The 20,705-nt window shown below is 43.8% G+C and overlaps 1 protein-coding gene across 1 annotated transcript in view; it reads left to right on the top strand.

Annotated features, from left to right (window-relative positions):
- LOC109881366 (Wilms tumor protein 1-interacting protein homolog) overlaps positions 1-12,110 on the top strand; it is a 33,486-nt gene extending 21,376 nt beyond the window's left edge. The window contains exons 3-8 of the mRNA XM_031814410.1: positions 2,978-3,045; positions 4,826-4,888; positions 5,260-5,390; positions 5,557-5,608; positions 6,148-6,216; positions 8,457-12,110. Coding sequence (XP_031670270.1) covers positions 2,978-3,045; positions 4,826-4,888; positions 5,260-5,390; positions 5,557-5,608; positions 6,148-6,216; positions 8,457-8,609 — 536 coding nt within the window. The 3' untranslated portion in view covers positions 8,610-12,110. The remainder of the gene's footprint in view (positions 1-2,977; positions 3,046-4,825; positions 4,889-5,259; positions 5,391-5,556; positions 5,609-6,147; positions 6,217-8,456) is intronic.
- Positions 12,111-20,705: the final 8,595 nt, after the last annotated feature.

The raw sequence follows: 20,705 nt of genomic DNA, 5'->3' as shown, positions 1-20,705 counted from the left end.
TGTACAACAGCTTGGTGGTGTAACCCGTGCTGCCTTTGGCAATGGTTCGACTACTTGATCATGACTTTCGCTGTGATTTAGTTGTGGGGTAGTTTCTGAGAGAGACTGAGTGGGTCATGGTTTTATCCTAGCTCTTAATGATATTTGAGAGACTGGGAGATTCCGTAGCTTCTGTGTTTTCTATTTGAGAGATGTGCTTGTGGCTCTGTTGGTGTCTTAACTTGGCTGTTCTCTTTAAAGAGAGACTTACTTAAAAACCATTTTGAAACAGCAGCAGGTCAGCACATGCTCACGTTGCCGGGATCGAAGCATTCCTTTCTGAAGTCCCCAGCAATCTGAGTGAGTCACTACCTCCAGCATCCTTCTTTTACTTACCACAGTAGTGGGCAGGCCCTCCCTCCGCCTCTCCCTCTCTGCCTCCTCCCCCTCAGATCCCCGCTGCCTGCCTGCAGGTGATAAAGGCCCACTTGTTCTGAGAGGAGAGAGGAGAGGAGAGGAGAGGAGAGGAGAGGAGAGGAGAGGAGAGGAGAGGAGAGGAGAGGAGAGGAGAGGAGAGGAGAGGAGAGGAGAGGAGAGGAGAGGAGAGGAGAGGAGAGGAGAGGAGAGGAGAGGAGAGGAGAGGAGAGGAGAGGAGAGGAGAGGAGAGGAGAGGGATAGAAACTGAGAGGGTGCAACATGCTTGATGTTTCCCTCCTACAGGAAGAATATGGGGATACTGATCATTTAAAATATGGTAATCTAGGGCATTATTCAGATTATTTACATAAGGAGATATTCATTCAGTATTTATTGTGATCTCATGTCTTGGCTTAGCAACTATAGTTAAAAAATAAATTTAAAAAAGTTGCCTATGGCCAACAGCCAGGTCATTAAAAGTCAACATAGTAGCATAGGGATTTTATAAATGACACAGGTAAAATGACATGTCCAGATGCCGGGCTGGTTGGCACCAGGAGTGGCAGTCAGCAGTGCTACAGTACCGCCACCAGGCATCCATGACTGGTCCACAATCTACCACACTGACTACATGATCACAAGACTTTGATTGCTGGAGTATGACTCACTAAGGATTTTATTTTTCCTCAGAGAATTATTTTATTTGACCAGTTCACTGCAGTTTGTTGTAGTTCTCTAAAATGATTTCTGATGGGTTAAATATCTAGCTGAGAGAATCGCTCCAATTATTTCAAGATGCACGGCCCTTTATGTGCATGTCTGTGAAACGCAGCACTGAGTCATGGGAAACCAATGTTGGAGCTATAAAAACTATGTACAGTATCTTGAGTGTAAAATCCCAATCAGGGAGCCATTTGGTCCTGAACTCCATGGAAAATGCCACATGTCCCACTGTGCTCAGGGGCTGTGAGCTGAGGAGAAGAGGAGAGGAGCCCTGAGCCCCAGCCCACTACAGCCAGCCCAGCACTTTCCTCTCCTGTGACAAAGGCTAGAGGGAGAGAGAGGGAGGCAGGGAGCCCTCCCCCTCTCTATGAGGGAACGAGGGAGGGAGGGTGGTGGAAGGGGGTTGAATGGGACCAACTAGTGACCTCAGGCAGAAAGAATGTGCCCGTTTGCTCAGGCGGCCCGCTCCCTTAGCAGAGCACCACAGTCAGCGAGCGCCGAGGGCTTTGTGTTCCACCTTCCAGATGCACTCGCCAGAGCAAAGGTCACCAGACAGACACACAGCAACATGCCCCAGCTCTGGCTCACTGGTGTGTTGTTGATTTGAATGTAATGGTTTTTATAAGTTTAGTCACTCTGAATTAAAAGAGCTCCTCCTCTGTAGTCAACAGGAAATATGTTTTTCTCTAACGTCCAGCCTCCAGCCTCCAACTCTAAATGCTAATAGTTCCTCGCTTTCAGTCTTACCTATTGTGTGAACAGCATTCTTCGGCTGCTATAGCCATTTATGTGGGTGTTAATGTATTGCTATCTCCCAGCAATGTGACACTGTGTGTGAAATACAGTGATTGCATTCATTTGGGTGTAAAAAGGGGGACATGTCTTTCCCAAGCCGGGACACGCATAAAATCAATGGCAGCTCAGGACGGCAATTAAATCTGACTAATCCTGCAGATTTATGAGCTCCATGCGCTCTGTCTGCCAGGCTGAAGTCACTGCGCTGCCAGAAAGAGAAGAGACTGCTGCTGCCATTTAGTGCATTTGAATGGGCATGCATTAAGAGAAGCATCGCAGGGGGCGCAAAGGCCAGGGCCAGTGGGAGTGAGCAGTGAGGAGATCTTTCCTTTTAGGTGGAATTCCCTTTTATCCTGTGGAATTTACTGCTACTGTGCTCATGGAGCCCCAAAATGGTGACTTTGGGGAGGGACTGACTGTTAGTATGATCCTGCCTATACCAGACATGGGGAAATCCTTTTGCTCAGGCTCCTGTATTTGGGCTGTGGTGGTGTGTGTGAGTGTGTGTGAGCTGCACACAATGGCAGGGGTAGTGGCGAGGAGGGGTGAGGAGGAAGGGGAGTTTGTAAAGCTGCTTGGGCCTGGTCTGGATGGTGGGGCTGTATTGATTGTTTGCTGGTTCTAAGTAGAAGGAGTCCCATGGGGATCAATGGATGACCAGGGTATTGCAACAGTAGTGTGGACCTCAAACGAGTAAACCTACATTATGCTACTATCATCTGCTTTAGTCACTGGTGTTTCCTGTTGACATCTGTTATCGTTGTGTCTTTAATGGAACAGAGAGGAGTCAGGGGAGTAGGAGGCAAAAAGTCAACTCCCATTACTGTTTATTCTCAACCATACAGTTTTGTAAAATGTATTTAAAATATCATCAGGAGAACCCCTGGAGCATTTCAGCATTGTTCAAAAGGCTGGAAACACTATTTCCTTGATGAAGTAACTTTATCATAGCCTACGGGTTGGGTAAAATCACATAGCAACATTTTGACAGTCTTCACTTTGACAGGGTCTGATACAGGAACACTTCTATACCCCAGCTCACACTCTTACTTCTCTTCTTCAGGGAGGAGGCTGAGAGGGAAAGCTTTCTACAACGTCAACGGCAAGGTCTACTGTGAAGAGGACTTCCTGGTGAGTTACAACATCTGTTGTCCCTGCATGCCTCCTTATGCACATGCATTTATGTTTATGTTATGTTCATCACAGACTTGGGAGAGGAGCGGTTGCACATTCAAAACCCTCCAGAGAAAACAGACTTTCACTGCTACAATTAAAGTTAAGCACCACCCCTCCAATTCCCACTAATTTCCCCCAAATTTCCCCAAGGAGCACAATTACCCCACTGCTCTCATCCCATTACTCCCCAGCACTTAGAATTATAGAGGGAGGCAGAGTGGCTGTGGGCAGCTGCAGGCCTCAGACGGACTCCTGTATGATGTATCCATCTGCCCAGGTTGAACACAATGGGAAACAGACACAAGTTATTACTATGTATTGATCTCTTATAGACATCCGTCAATCTATGATCAATGGGAACCAGGTGTTTTATAGCAGTCGTTTTTGTCTTCCAAAAAGATACAGACCTTATTACTACTGAATTAGGTTGTTAGGTTGCCATTTACTTACTTAATGTACATGAATCACTCCATTACACATAGACATTGCCCCCTAAAACAGACTTTCAATTGGTTCAGAGGATGAGTGCTAAGACTGGTATTGGGTTTCCACATACTATAGATGTAAAGAATAGATCCTAAAGGGATCAGATGGTGGATGTGATAAAGTCCCTAGCTTCCTCAGAATATTGACCACCAGCTCTGCCCCGTCATGGTCTGTCTTGGTGGGTTAAAGTGGAAATCTGGAGTCACCCTTCCCATGCACCCCTCACCACCGCATCTCCACCTGCTTCCCCTGTCCCGCCATTACCCTCCCCCTCCTCTCATCAGGTCATGACCTCAGGGTCATGTGCTTTGCAGATGGTCACTATGGGACAAACATAACGATGGTAATGCATGTATAACTCACATTTAAATCCCTCATTGACTTCAATGTGATATCTTATGTTCAAGTTACACATGTCTTACCTCGAGTTCGGGTACATCTCCTTGTGTTTGTGTGACTGTGGTGCAGACTTTTGGAGACCACCAATAGTAGAGAGCTGAGGACTGGATGTGTGCTGTACTCCTTCTGTTAGTAGAGTGCTCTGATGGGTTTGGTTTAGGACAGGTATCGTTTCAGCAATGCCGCTGGTCTCTCATAAACATCTCAACCAAGAAAGGAGACAAAGGAAAAAGGACCAACTCCTTTCGCATCAATATAAAGAGACCAGCAGCACCCCCTATAGATGGTGTCATTTAGGCTGTACTCTGGGTCCCTACATTTACATTTAGGTCATAGTGTTAGGGGTTCTCAAACCAGGGTTGGGGTCAATTCCAATTGAATTTGAAATTCCAATTAAATTCTTGAAATCATTTAAGAAGTGGAGAATTGACATTGAAAACAATTCTAATTCAATTGGAATTGACTTGGAATGAAGACTATTTGGACTGTTTGAATTTAAATGGAATTGAATATTTGTGGAATTGTTCAGGAAAATATTGAATTGGGAATTTAATTATTGGAATTGACTTAACATTGGAATTGAGAGGAATTGAATTATCTCTGAATTCAAAGACTGACATACAATTAAATCTGAATTAGATGGAATTTACAGGGAGAAGGAAATTAGAATTAACCCCAACCCTGTCTCAAACACTTAAAGGTGTCATATTTAGCCATCCTCTCTTTTGTAATGCTGCACTCCCAAGTCTCAACCATACACAGTTAACATTCACCATGTAACAGTTTCCATTGCTACATGTTAGAATCAAAACAAACTCCGTGATAAGTCTCTTTTTTTAATCTCCTACAGTACTCTGGCTTTCAGCAGACGGCAGAGAAGTGCTTTGTATGTGGTCACCTCATCATGGAAATGGTAAGAAATAACCTAATACTGTAGGAGGGCCTGCTAGATAGTGATAGGAGACAATCAGCAGAACAGTATGCCTGTCCCTCTCTGGGATCTCTCTTTGGCAGTACTGTATCTCTTCTTGACATATGGCATCATACCCCCTAGTTTAGTTTTGTTTCTATATCTGAATGCCAACGGGCTGGTGTGATTGACTCCTACTGAGAGGCCTCAATCTCTAGCCTTACTCTTATCTGTGTGTGTGTGTGTGTGTGTGTGTGTGTGTGTGTGTGTGTGTGTGTGTGTGTGTGTGTGTGTGTGTGTGTGTGTGTGTGTGTGTGTGTGTGTGTGTGTGTGTGTGTGTGTGTGTGTGTGTGTGTGTGTGTGTGTGTGTGTAGATCCTGCAGGCACTGGGCAAGTCCTACCACCCTGGCTGCTTCCGCTGTGTGGTCTGCACAGAGGGTCTGGACGGAGTGCCTTTCACTGTGGACGTGGAGAACAACATCTACTGTGTTAAAGACTACCACACGTAAGGACATGTGTCTCTCATAGAAAATGCCAACATGTGATGAAGTCTGCATGCAAGAGTTTCTTCATTCCACAGTACGTACTCTTTAAATCCTGGTTTGTGCTGAAACTGATATAAATTATGCAGCATGTACCAAGACTTAACTTCTACTCTGTTTCCCCCACAGGGTCTTTGCCCCTAAATGTGCCTCATGCAACCAGCCAATCCTCCCTGCTCAGGTAATGATGTGCCAATGACTGCTTGTATCCTCTTAGCTCCTGTCACTAGTTGTCAGAGTCATATATAATATATACTGTCGAGGGTTGGGCCAATGCGGTTTCTGTCTGAACGTTCCGAGATTGCCATTTTCTCCTCCATAGCCGTTGCTAAGTGATAATTGACGCTTCCGCGCTGTGCTCTTTATTTCTGATAGTTTTCAAAATCTATGAAGATTTCCAGTGAAGGCAGATGAGCAATTAGTTGACACCACAACACAGTACCGACATGGATACACTTCATCCCGAATGCTAATCAATAAAAACGTCTGTTAAATTCGCTGCTCTGTTTTGCTTGTTTACAGCGGGTCATTTCATAGGGAATTGTCGGAGGCGATCTCGTATTGTTACAACTCCTACATTTTGAGAATAAAGGCACTAACAGGGTGTCCCTTCTAAAACCCATGGCGTCCGTTCTGACCCAACTCTCTTAATATACAGCTCTGGTTGTTGGTGCCAGTGGAGACGGGAGGGTCTGACTGACTGTGTGTGTTTCCTGACAGGGCTCTGAGGAGACCATCCGGGTGGTGTCCATGGACAAGGACTACCATGTGGAGTGCTATCACTGTGAGGTGAGACAATGTCATTACCAACCTGTTTGTGTTTCTGTATGTGTTGAACGTAGCCAGCACATTGGCTATGATCATTAATCCATTTTAGTGTAAATGCTACGGCAGTGTGCGTGTATGTTTCTGTGAGTATGTGCACTACACACACAAACTGATCCTGAGTGAGGGGCAACCCAATGTGGTGACTCATTGTCCAGGCACATTCCAGAGTTGACCTGTGGGAGAGGAGAGGGTAGGGCTGATAGCGCTGGACCAGGGGTCGTTGTTTGACTACCCTGGAATCTCAGCACTCTGAGAGACCGCTCAGACCACTTACTCACTCAGACACATGTACAGGAAATCATCCCACGTGACCTACAAACCTCAGTGTAATCAAAGTAATTAGTGAAGTCAGCCAAATTGAATTCCTGACAGTGCATTCATTAACACAGCAGTTTAATGATAGCTGTGTCAAGTGTGAGTCATTGTAACCAGGGCTCAAATAAAGTGTGATTGTAAGTGTGTGTGAGTTTGATCAAGAATTCCATGTTTAATGGCAAAAGCTGGTTTACTCATTTCATTATCACACATTCCAGGGAATAGCTCGTATCCCGTCTAGGTGAGTGATAAAGGTATTATGTAGACAATAGGTAATCATTCAGCAGCCTCTGTGGGGTTGACAGTCATTACAGGGGTCTAAAGTCCAGGTCGGCAGGGGATGGAAAATTCATCACATATTTAAAAAATGGTTAAGAGCCCCGTATGTAATTATTATTTTTTTAATTTAACCAGGCAAGTCAGTTAAGAACAAATTCTTATTTACAATGGTGGCCTAGGAACAGTGAGTTAACTGCTTTGTTCAGGGGCAGAACGACAGATTTTTACCTTGTCAGCTTGGGGATTCGATCTAGCAACCTTTCGGTTACTGGCCCAACGCTCTAACTTCATACCCAAACTCCACCTCTTCGTAAACTTGACAGGAATACCCATCAGCGGCCTCTCATATCAGTCGAGAGGTATAAAAGGTACAGTAAATATTTGAAATATGGATAGTTTTGATATCCAGCACCTGCTCAAAGGCATTGGATGGGTGTAGGGCTGGGCAATATGGCCAAAACCTCATTTCCCGATATAGGTAATTACATATCCCGATAACGATACACATCGTGATTTAGCACATTTTCTGTAATAAATAAATAGCTTCTATTAAATGACCACATGTAAAGGCCTATTTCTTATTACATTTTGAATTATACTCAACAAATAAAAGGTACTTACTCATGTTTGATTATTTCTCCTTTTATTTAGAACCTTTGTGCACAGTTTCAACTAAAATATAAAAGTTATATAAAAGTTTCAACTAAAATATAAAAGTTATATAAAAGTTTCAACTAAAATATAAAATGTATAAAATCTCAAAAGGTCAATATAATACACTTCAACTATAGTTGCAAACAAAATAAAAATAGGCCTAAAATATATATATATATTGGGGGGGCTTGCCTGTTTTGCATGTTATTTTGGCATTAATACATGTTACATATCAATTTGTATTTGGTACCTTGGGTCGAGTGTTAGCACATGAAACCCCTGTTTCTGGACCGTGTAAACTGGGGCCTTGTCTTTGCAGATGTAAGTTGTAACAGCAGCTGTTACCTCATTCCATCTTCGTGATGCTTTGCCATATGATGTGCCGCGGGCAAAAGCCTCTTGCAACGCCTGAGTCGGGGGGGTTGTTTTGAGCACTCGACTGTACTTGTTTGGGTCTCATCTGTAGACTCTCTCCATACTGTTTCACATGATTCTTGCGTAGGTGGGAAAATAGGTTAGTGGTGTTTGAGAATGTTGTCGGGACCGGCCTGCGGCATATTTTTGCAGAGGACGGTTTTCTGGTCTGTGTCAAACTTTTCATCCCCAAACCACGTCTACGTGACCGTAGTATCCCCTCTTTTAGGTACGAGCTCCGTGTCTCTGTGCTCGTGTGTGACATTCACTGTCCTCCATGTTTGTTTGTGTTACAAATTTCCATGTGGAAGAACGCAAAGTGTTGTCCAATTGACAAAAGATATTGCTGTAAAGAGTGTGATTTGCGACACAACAAAATAAACGATAGAGCATAATATGAAGCGATAGACGTTTTTCTATCGTCACACGATATATATCGTCATATCGCCCAACCCTAGATGGGTGCATATAATATTTTCCTTCACAAATGTCCAGCTACTGCAGTTCACTGAGTCTATCTCTCTCCCTTGGTGTTGTAGGACTGTGGCCTCCAGCTAAATGACGAGGAGGGTCACCGCTGTTACCCCCTGGATTGCCACCTGCTCTGTCACAGCTGCCACATCCGCAGGCTAAAGGTCCCGGTGCCCGCCCACCCGCCCCCCAGCTACCCACTACACGTCACTGAGCTGTGAGAGGAACCAACCCCAACCCACCGCTGACCCGCCTCCCAGGTGACCTGAGACAACATAGCAGAAAGAAGAAGGAATCCCCCGCCCACGGAATCCCGGGAACTTCGGAACAGTCAGACCCTGGGAGACTTCGCTCTCTACTTGCCGGCCGTGCCCTGGGGAGAGGAGATAGATACAGGGCCATGGACAAGTCACAAGACCGGGCTGGGAGAGTCCACGTCTCTCTCTCCCTTTCTCCCTCTCCCTCTCTCTCTCTCTCTCTCTCTCTCTCTCTCTCTCTCTCTCATCAGTTTTTTTCTCCCTCCTTTTGGTCTGTGAACAGTGAAGCAGGCTGAGGCCCCAGCCCACCCAGATACCCTGGCTGACGTCAGCACAATGACCCCTGCACATTCATCACAGTGGGGACTGGCCTGGATGGAGGGAGGGGGCCACTCTCTCTCCATCCCTCTCTTTTTTTACTGCCTTTCTGTTTTCTTCATTCCTTCGAGCTGAAGCCCAATGCCATGATGCATTTACTGCTCCTCTGTCAGAGAGAGAGAGAGCCGGACAGCGTCTCTGCCAGGAGGCTGGGAGGCCATGAAACAGGCCGCTACATAACATTCCAGCACTGTCTGGCAGGGTTAGAGGGTTGGACATGCTGTGCCTTCAGAGTGGCCTTCCACTGAGAAACCTTACCGCATGGTGACAGTGACAATGGCACAATCCAGCTAGCTACGGCTCCTTTTGGCTATGCAAGGGTACTGAGTATACCAGCAACAACCGAGCTCCTTCATGTGACTCTGTGACACAGTCTCCTGTACCATCCCTTCATGTGACTCTGTGACACACCCTCCTGTACCATCCCTTCATGTGACTCTGTGACACAGTGTCCTGTACCATCCCTTCATGTGACTCTGTGACATAGTCTCCTGTACCATCCCTTCATGTGACTCTGTGACACACCCTCCTGTATCATCCCTTCATGTGACTCTGTGACACAGTCCCCTGTACCATCCCTTCATGTGACTCTGTGACACACCCTCCTGAACCATCCCTTCATGTGACTCTGTGACACAGTCTCCTGTACCATCCCTTCATGTGACTCTGTGACACACCCTCCTGTACCATCCCTTCATGTGACTCTGTGACACACCCTCCTGTATCATCCCTTCATGTGACTCTGTGACACACCCTCCTGAACCATCCCTTCATGTGACTCTGTGACACAGTCTCCTGTACCATCCCTTCATGTGACTCTGTGACATAGTCTCCTGTACCATCCCTTTGCTCCAGTGCTACTTGGCATAGTGGATGTTTGTGGCACCAAATGCCCTGTCAGTAGCCAGTAGCCACAGCGCTAGCCTGGGCTGGCACTCATTCCACTTAGCAGTCTTAGAAGACGTGACCTCGAGAAATTCACAAGCAGTGTCTCAACGATTATATAACAAGATAAAAAGTTAGAAGCACGTAGATTGCCTATATATTTTGCAGACATTTTCCACATAAGATTCTAGAAGTGTAGTGTATTTTTTTGCTGCGTTATTATTATCAAATGGAATCGGAGGCCAAGCGAGCTGTCACCGTCTTAACGGTCCTCTGAAGGGTATTGCTCCGTTGTTTCATTTCTCCTCATGGACACATGTCCTAGAGGCCTCTGTGTTGTCACTCTGCTTGGTCATGCGATCCACAGACCTGTTAACATGTACAGTTCCACACACTGTTTATTTGACCCATATGGTAGCACTGAGTAAATGAGTGTCTGACCATCGAGAGTCCCCACATATCCTCCTCATGCACACGTTACTGTGTCATACCTACTGGTTGATCTGATTGTCTGGTTGGTTGTGGGAGTTGCTGGTCCAACCCATGTCTCTGGGAATCCATCCCCCGTGTTTTCCCTCGCTGTGTGTGTGTGTGTGTTAGTCTGTTGGTCTATAGACTCTGAGTGTACTAAACATTAAGAACTGCTCTTTCCATGGCATAGACTGACCAGATGAATCCAGGTGATGTCACTTGTTAAATCCACTTCAATCAGTGTAGTTGAAGACAGGTTCAACCTGATTTTTAAGCCTTGAGACAATTGAGACATGGATTGTGTTTTGTGTGCCATTCAGAGGGTGAATGGGTAAGACAACATATTTAAGTGGCTTTGAACAGGTTATGGTGTAGATGTAAAGCGCACCGGTTTGTGTCAAAAACTGTAACGGTGTTGGGTTTTTCCCGCGTGTATCAAGAATGGTCCACCAGCCAAAGGACATCCAGCCAACTTGACACAACTGTGGGAAGCATTGGAGTCAACATGGACCAGCATCCCTCCGGAAGGCTTTCAACACCTTGTAGAGTCCATGTCCGATGAATTGAGGCTGTTCTGAGTGCAAACGTGGTGTAACTCAATATTAGGAAGGTGTTCTTAATGTTTGGTATACTCAGTGTGTACAGAAGTGTGTGTGTGTGTGTGTGTGTGTGTGTGTGTGTGTGTGTGTGTGTGTGTGTGTGTGTGTGTGTGTGTGTGTGTGTGTGTGCGTGCGTGCACCAGTGGCAGTGCCATGGTGCATGTACCTTGTTGAGTGAGCAGGACAACGGCCATCCAGCTCCACAAAACGACCCATGCTCTCTCAATCGCTCTCCAACAGAAAGGATGGGTTAAGGCTCTGACTCAGGCCTACCCAGTACCTGCTCACAGTAGCCTAGTCAGAGGAACTGTCCTCTCATACTACTGAATCTAACAGACAAGGAGGCTGACGTAGAGATTACGGAGAGGAGTGGCCGACACAGGCATCATGTGCTTTCTGATGTATCCCTCGATGAGATTCTTTGGAATGTAATTATTAGTGTATGTTTGGCAAACTGTTGTTTAATTTTTGCTCTGCTCCCAGTTGTACATTTACAGAAGTGAAAAGGCTAGTGTCCCTGGAGTACATGTTTTTGCTGGGAAATTCCCTTTGATGGTAGATAAACTGAATCTCAGCATAGTATGATGAGACTCCTAGTCAAGGAATGTGTAATATACTTGAAGAATGAGGCAATGGCATTTTCTGAACTGTAGTTTGAATAGTACAATAAGACCCACTCATCAATCTCAAATCATTTTCCATTAAAGCAGAAAATGTTTAAACTTGACAAGAGTTGATCCCCTTTAACGATGTCTTAATACACCTCTTTTAAAAATACTACTTCAGTTCCATTTCTATTGCATAGCACACAGCTAGTTTCCCCAGACCTGTGCATAAAGAGGCTACTTTTCCTTTCATCCTCTGTCATAAATCACTCTGAAAGTGAAGACTTCTCTCTCTCCTATCAGTAGTTTTCAATAAGCACATATGACACCTCTGTCACATCACTTTTGTATCGCTTTTGTATAAGTGTTTGATTACCTAGATCGTTCATAAAAAAGGAAACTAGATTTATTTATCTAAACATGAAAAAGTCTAAAGTTATTTAATGTATTAAAAATCGGGACGTATCATTTAACTGTAGATTATATAATCTGCTTTTTAAATAAAGTGGTTTTGTAGCTAACTTAAACCAAATGATGATGTCTTTTTTTGTTGTATGTGAAGTCATGATCATTTCTATCCAAATGATGGCACTTTGTGGAACTACAACACAAATACCTTGTTACCATACTATTACCATGTTATTACCATTTTATTGCATGCTGTAATGTAGTGCTGCCATTGGACATAAATCAACAACGAAATCTGGTAACTTGGGAAGGATTTAGCCTGAACTTGAAAGTGATATGGACAACTGGCTTTCCCATGGCCTTGCCTTGTCTCCCTGTGGAGAAGATGGATGCTTACAAAGATGAAAAATCCCAGCTCTGGATGAAAGTCCCATGCTGTTGTTCATGCCTTCCAGTTACCTCTGTGCACTCAGATGTTTGTTCTAGAAAGATATCATCATCAGATCAGAGCTACTGTAATTGTGGTGTGTAATTACATCCCCGCACGCAAGTCTCTCCAGCAAGTCGTGTGATGGAGGATCCCTCAGAGAGCAGAGCAGAGAGCAGCCCCACCGTGGTATGTACAGTATGATAGCTCGGGTCCTGACAGTCATCACTGATAGGGTAGTCTCTGGGGTGTTGTTGGCTCTGGAAGTAAACAGTCCATCTGCACTTTACTGGAATCAGAGGCCATGTATCAAGCATCTCAGACTGCGATTGCTGACATCGTTTTCCCTTTTGCCCATTGTGATCTGTAAGGCAAAACTGATCCTAAATCAGCACTCCCATTCTGAGACGCTTGATACTTACAGCCCAAGACCCTCACTACTGGACTTGTTCTGGTCATTAAATTTTAGTTATGATGAGTTGGGGTTGACCATCAATTCACTCATCAAGTTCTGAATCTTAAAATGAGATAGAAGCATCTAAGACACAGACAATCTGCTCCGGGTCTGTTTCTGCACATTTACCCTTTGTTTTCTGTCTATAATCAGGTTTAAATAACACTACAGGGATTATAAACTGAATGAAATTAGCAAACTGTCTAGATGAACAAGAAGATGGCACCCCCGCGAGAGGGGTGCCACGTGAGAGGATTTAAGACGGATTCTTAAATTAACGTCCTGTTGGACTACATTTGTGCCAATTGGAGCATAAAGTAGGACGGTTACTGTAATGCTCCTCTTAAACTCTTAAGTGAATCCCCCAACTCTATAATACCTCACAATAACCACAAGCCTGGAGGAGCCACCTCAAGTACACTACAAATACCACACAGTCACACATTGGGCCTATGGAGATTTGGTTTGCAAAGAAGTGGTGGTTGATATATCTTTCTTTGTGACAGTATAATCAAATTTTATTTGTCACATAGACATGGTTAGCAGATGTTAATGCGAGTGTAGCGAAATGCTTGTGCTTCTAGTTCCGACAATGTAGTAATAACCAACAAGTAATCTAGCTAACAATTCCAAAACTACTACCTTATAGACACAAGTGTAAGGGGATAAAGAATATGTACATAAAGATATATGAATGAGTGATGGTACAGAGCGGCATAGGCAAGATACAGTAGATGGTATTGAGTGCAATATATACATATGAGATGAGTATGTAAACAAAGTGGCATAGTTAAAGTGGCTAGTGATACATGTATTACATAAAGATGCAGTAGATGATATAGAGTACAGTATATACGTATATATATGAGATGAATAATGTAGGGTATGTAAACATTATATTAGGTAGCATTGTTTAAAGTGGCTAGTGATATATTTTACATAATTTCCCATCAATTCCCATTATTAAAGTGGCTGGAGTTGAGTCAGTGTGTTGGCAGCAGCCACTCAATGTTAGTGGTGGCTGTTTAACAGTCTGATGGCCTTGAGATAGAAGCTGTTTTTCAGTCTCTCGGTCCCAGCTTTGATGCACCTGTACTGACCTCGCCTTCTGGATGATAGCGGGGTGAACAGGCAGTGGCTCGGGTGGTTGTTGTCCTTGATGATCTTTATGGCCTTCCTGTGACATCGGGTGGTGTAGGTGTCCTGGAGGGCAGGTAGTTTGCCCCCGGTGATGCGTTGTGCAGACCTCACTACCCTCTGGAGAGCCTTACGGTTGTGGGCGGAGCAGTTGCCGTACCAGGCAGTGATACAGCCCGACAGGATGCTCTCGATTGTGCATCTGTAGATGTTTGTGAGTGCTTTTGGTGACAAGCCAAATTTCTTCAGCCTCCTGAGGTTGAAGAGGCGCTGCTGCGCCTTCTTCACGATGCTGTCTGTGTGGGTGGACCAATTCAGTTTGTCTGTGATGTGTACGCCGAGGAACTTAAAACTTACTACCCTCTCCACTACTGTTCCATCGATGTGGATAGGGGGGTGTTCCCTCTGCTGTTTCCTGAAGTCCACAATCATCTCCTTAGTTTTGTTGACGTTGAGTGTGAGGTTATTTTCCTGACACCACACTCCGAGGGCCCTCACCTCCTCCCTGTAGGCCGTCTCGTCGTTGTTGGTAATCAAGCCTACCACTGTTGTGTCGTCCGCAAACTTGAGGATTGAGTTGGAGGCGTGCGTGGCCACGCAGTCGTGGGTGAACAGGGAGTACAGGAGAGGGCTCAGAATGCACCCTTGTGGGGCCCCAGTGTTGAGGATCAGCGGGGTGGAGATGTTGTTGCCTACCCTCACCACCAGGGGGCGGCCAGTCTCTGAGGTTGTTAAGTGTGTGTCATCCCACTTGACAATTTATCATTGATCTTTAAGGAATCACATTAGGTCAGAAATAATCAAATAATCAGATACTTTCAAATTAAAATAAATATATTCACTATTTGCTGTGATTGCAGGATGAGATTCTCTGAGATGATTTGTATTCCTTCATTTGGGTCATGTCATGCTCATGATTAGATGTTTATAGAGAAGTAATATTACTTTTATATATGTAAAGAACTTTTCATTATAGATGAAAAATCTCAAAGTGCATAAAATAAAATATAAAATATAAATAATACAATGACTATGAGGTTAAAGTGCAGACTGTCAGCTTTAATTTAAAGGTATTGTCATCCATATCTGGTGAACCGTTTAGAAATTACAGTCCTTTTGTACATAGTCCCTCTATTTAATGGGACCAAATGTATTGGGACAAATTCACTTATACAGTATGTGTATTGAAGAAATCAAAAGTGTAGTATTTGGTCCCATATTCCTAGCACACATTGACTACATCAACCTTGTGACAACAAATTTGTTGGATTCATTTGCTGTTTTGGTTGTGTTTCAGATTATTTTGTGCCCAATAGTAATGAATGGTAAATAATGTATTGTCCTTTTGGAGTCACTTTTATTGTAAATAAGAATATAATATGTTTCCAAACACTTCTATATTAATGTGGATGCTACCATGAGTATTTTTCAACAGCACAATGACCCAACACACCTCCAGGCTGTGTAAGGGCTATTTGACCAAGAAGGAGAGTGATGGAGTGCTGCATCAGATGACCTGGCCTCCACAATCACCCAAGCTCAACCAAATTGAGATGGTTTGGGATGAGTTGGACCACATAATGTATGAAAAGCAGCCAACAAGTGCTCAGCATATGTGGGAACTCCTTCAAGACTGTTGGAAAAGCATTCCAGGTGAAGCTGGTTGAGAGAATGCCAAGAGTGTGCAAAGCTGTCATCAAGGCAAAGGGTGGCAAAGTCAAGGCAAAGTCACTAAAAGGATGACTAGATATGGGTGGTGGGGTAGGAGCCAGAGTGAGATTAGGGTTGGAGGATACAATGTTCTTTTGGATGGTGTTGATTTTAGCCTTGAAGAACTCAGCAAATATGTTGCGTTGTTCGGTAGTTGCTGTGGGATGGCCAGAGTCTGTAGGGGGGAGGAGATGACTGATGATGGAAGACTTTACATGTTTTTTCATGTAGGCTGTTTAAGTTGTTCCTTAGAGCGCTATTATATAGGTTAACCATCTCATCAGGGGTGGACTCATGACATCAGCTTGTAGGGCAAGGCAAGCAGACTCCTGGAAGACGGACGTGTCAAGGGATTTGATGTTTCTGAATTTAATAGTGTGCTTGGCCGGAGCTGAAGTGCAGGAGTACTCACAGACATTGTCACATCTCTATCATCAGATACACCTACCTCATGTATATCCAGGTCTGAGGCAGGGACTTCTCCAGTGATAATGAGGTCTAGAGTTGTTGGCTCCAAGGAAGTCAGGATGTCAGTGGCATAGGAACATTTTCTTGAATCAACGGAATGTTGAAATCAACTTGGATAACAACATTGAAGAGGGTAGAACACAGAGAGGTGATCAGCTCAGAAAACTGTCTTAAAAGAGACTGTGTTGGTTTTAAGGGGGCGATAGATTAGTGTCACACTGGGGGGATTGGGAGATTTATAGGGCCCTTTCACATACAGTATAACTGTATGGATCTTAGAGAGTTTGGTGCTCTAATCTGTGCTATTAAGCACATGCGAAACACAAACTAACCCTGTCTGAAACAAATTCAGGACCTGCGTGAGTAGCAGTTCCAAGATCCAGGACTAGAGTACCAGGTATTGTGACACGCCAGCGTGAGTCGCATGGAACTTTTTGCCCGTTGTAAATGAGATACCCACTGGACACACATGTAATTTCAATGTCTAGTTTTAGTTTAGATTTGGTTGAGTTGTCAACTAATGTGAATTCAACATGACATCAAACAAACATTTCTTCATGTCACTGGATTTAGGTGAAAAGTTTTGCAACTGCGACCAGGCCAAAATAAAGCAAAGCAGTGCGACACAAACAACAACACGGAGTTAGACATGGAATAAACAAGCATACAGTCAATAATACAATAGAGAAAGTCTATATACAGTGTGTGCAAATGAGGTAGGATAAGGGGGGTGAGGCAATAAATAGGCCATAGTGGCGGAATTATTACAGTATGGCAAATTAAACACTGGGGTGATAGATGTGCAGAAGATGAGTTATGTTTGTTACTTGAACTCTGTGAAGCATTTATTTATGTTGCAATCTGAGGTGCAGTTATTCTAATGAATTTATCCCCTGCAGCAGAGGTAACTCTTGGTCTTCCTTTCCTGTGATGGTCCTCATGAGAGCCAGTTTCATCAGGGCGCTTGGTTTTTACGACTGCACTTGAATAAATGTAAAAATGTCTTAATTTTCCGCATTGACTGAACTTCATGTCTTAAAGTAAGGATGGACTGTCGTTTCTCTTTGCTTATTTGACCAAATAAGGCGATCTTCTGCATACCACCCCTACCTTGTCACAACACAACTGATTGTCTCAAACACATTAAATAAATTACACTTTTAACAAGGCACACCTGTTAATTGAAATGCATTCCAGGTGACTACCTCATGAAGCTGGTTGAGAGAATGCCAAGAGTGTGCAAAGCTGTCATCAAGACAAAGGGTGGCTACTTTGAAGAATCTCAAATATAAAATACATTTTGATTTGTTCAACATTTTTTTGGTTACTACATGATTCCATATGTGTTATTTCCTAGTTTTGATGTCTTTATTATTATTCTACAATGTAGAAAATAATACAAAAATAAAGGAAAACCCTTGAATGAGTAGGTGTCCAAACTTCTGACTGGTACTGTATATTTAAAAAATATATATATCCCCCTCCACTTCTAATTCCAACGTTGCGCCCTTGCCGTTTCCTACCACCTCTCCATCCTCGATGTTTGAGCTTTTTCCATAGGATTCCAAGTTGAATTGCTCATTTTTTGAGTTCCTTACTCAGGCTTTGTTTTATCTTTTTCAAATTATGAAGGAATCTTCCGTAAGTAAACAATGCCAATGTGCCCCATTCCTGTCCTTTGTTGTCATCCAGGAGATAATAGGTGAAACTCTTCAATGCAGGTATTCAAAAGAAGCAATCAGCTAGCTTTACTTTGTTGATGCATTTTTTTGTCTGATTTCAACATTGAAGTAAAAAATGATTGGATAAAAAATATCAATACCTGATTAGCTACTCAAAATAAAAATGCATGTTAAAAAACACTTAAAACAATACATTACAATGAAAATAGCAGCGCAATCAGCCTAGGCTGCCATAAAGGCGCCATGGCAACAATGCCTTGATTCTCTGTCAAGTGTACAGAGAATACCATCAGCATACACAATTAATGCTATTCTGAGTGTAGAGAGGTTTATATTTGTCATACAAACTGAATTGCCTGACTTTGCTTTTAAAGTAGTGAACAGAATCATTGTTGAACAGGAAATGTGCTGCTTTTGATTTTGAGGTATTCCCCCTCTGAAGTCCAGAACAAAGGCTGTGAAGCCCTGAGGTTGGTCAGTTAGCAGGCCTGGAATTCAGGAGCGGTTGGTTGTGACAGAACAGAGCCTAGAGCTAACATGGATTGGGAAAATGTTTATCAGGGCCAGTGCAGAAAATGAAGGTCAGCACAGGGTTGAGATAGAAAGCATACAAACTGACCCGCTGGACTAGAGTGTTGGGATGGTTCCAAGGACAGGTTCAGTGGCAGAGACCACCTTATTATAATTTTAAAATGTATACTCACCAAAATGTATTTACTTCTGCCGTGTGGTTGTTCTGTGTAATGGATAATGGATAGGCATTGCATTGGGCAGGACTGCAGGAACTGGAAGTAGATAATTTAACTACTGTTATCCCCTCACGCCATCTCTCTTTCAGACTGTATTGGTGAATGAGTGGGCAGGTAGATTTTACTGGTAAAATATGTACTTACAATAGAGCTCATCCAGGGTCAGACGCGGAGGAGGACGTGTGAGGTTCTTACCAAGTCTCCTAAAATACACCTCAACCCATCCAGATAAATCACACTCAATGTCATTGTAATCTGTTATGACTGAGACATGCTCAGGTATAATTCAGTATGGATATGTACTGTACTGTATATGTGTAGGCATAAACAGCAGAACAGTCTGTCCCCAACTGGGCAGCCGAGCTGAGCGCTTCTGAACAGTCATGTTCAGTTCAGTCTTCGTGAGGAAGAACTCTGGTGTTGGTTGACAGCTCCAGGAGTTAGGGCACAAAGCACTCTTTATGTGTGTGTGTGAGGGTACCGCCCTGTTACTCAGGGAGCTCTGTGTGTGCGGTATAGCTGGAGCCCCAGGGACCCACTGTGAGGTGAGATCTGTTACACCATACAAAGGAAGCCTTCCCTCTGGAGCACAGAGATCCCTCCACCACCAGGAGCCCAGGCTGAAATATGCACACAACAGAATGACCTCATACACAACATGATTCTATGGTTACAGACACGTTAGTCTGTGGTGTTACATCTAAAAGTGAACCAATGAAATGTGTTAGATGTTTAAATACGTAACTAGTTAAACATCAGGGTGTGACCTCTGACATGTTAATATCAATTTGCATTACTGCCCTCTATGACCATCAACAACGTCACCGTGCTGGAGCGATAGCACGCCAACTGAAGGCTCAAGTCGATTTACTCTTCACTTCAAAATCACACGGCTTGAATAAATGACAGAGAGGTGGCAACGGGCCCGTGAGACTAAACAAGCCACAGCTGTCTGTCTGGTAGTTTGGCAGAAATCAAGTCAAAAAGTTGATTGTTGTGGGGGTCATAAAAACCTGGCATGTACTGTATGTCTCAGAGATGTGACTGACAATATCACTGCCACCCCTGGCAGACTGGGATCCACAATGCCAGGGACCACCCAGAGCCTCAGGCCCACAGCTCCATTGTTTCCACTGTCCCCCTATATTTTATACTAGTCAGCAGTATGATGACGAGGAGCAATGCCTGCCCACGCACTTAAACTAACCTTTATATAACTCTAGTAGCCGTGGGAAATATGGAACAGGGCCTGACTAAATGGCCCCTTTTTACAGCTGTAGGCCGAGGGTCCACCATGTGAGGGATGTCAATAGCAGATTCAGACTGGAGACCAACTGAGAAAATGAGAGGGACAACATCTGGGTTATAAGAGAGGAATCTGTGAGTTTGCTTTGCAAGTATTTCAGGAGTAATATTTGCCTTAGAAAATAAATATCCCATGTAAAGTGTGTTGAGATATGAGATCATATTTGATAAATGGCATTCCTGCAAAGTTCAAGTGACTAGCAAACATAACTGTCGAACTGCAGGGTGAACTTCTCCTCAGCATTAAGTTTTCATGGTAAGTGTTACACATGCAGAAATGTGTCATACATACAGTATTGACTTCAAAATATTCCAGGAGGCTTGTGCTGGTCCTCATTGTTAAGCACATAGCTTAACAACAGGAATTCAAATAATCTCTCAAGTGATGATGAGGCATAGACAAACACAAACCAGCTGGCTAATAGCCAGTTAACACAGCTCCTACTTTCTGTCACCTCTGTGAACTTGGGAATGTGTGTACAGACTGGAGGGGTGACGTTGCCTTGGCGACCGTAGTGTTGGAGGTTGAGGGGCAACTCTTAAACAGGCCTCAGTGAGAATGACTGACAGGTCAACCAATAAAGCATGCAGGGGGAATGTGGGGGAATGCAGTAGGCATGGTTCTTGAAACATCTCAGGAACATGCTCTGAACTGGCAGTCGTATTCATGTTCAAAATTCATGGTTTCAATGGAACAGTTTGAGCTGCATTCCTGAATGTAACTTGAAAAGTGCATGTGTCCTAGAATGGGTTGGTAGGCTATTCGGCAGACTACTTACTCA

The sequence above is a fragment of the Oncorhynchus kisutch genome, linkage group LG3 (genome assembly GCF_002021735.2).
Source record: "Oncorhynchus kisutch isolate 150728-3 linkage group LG3, Okis_V2, whole genome shotgun sequence".
Taxonomy (NCBI): domain Eukaryota; kingdom Metazoa; phylum Chordata; class Actinopteri; order Salmoniformes; family Salmonidae; genus Oncorhynchus; species Oncorhynchus kisutch.
This window is presented reverse-complemented; position numbering and strand designations above follow the sequence as displayed.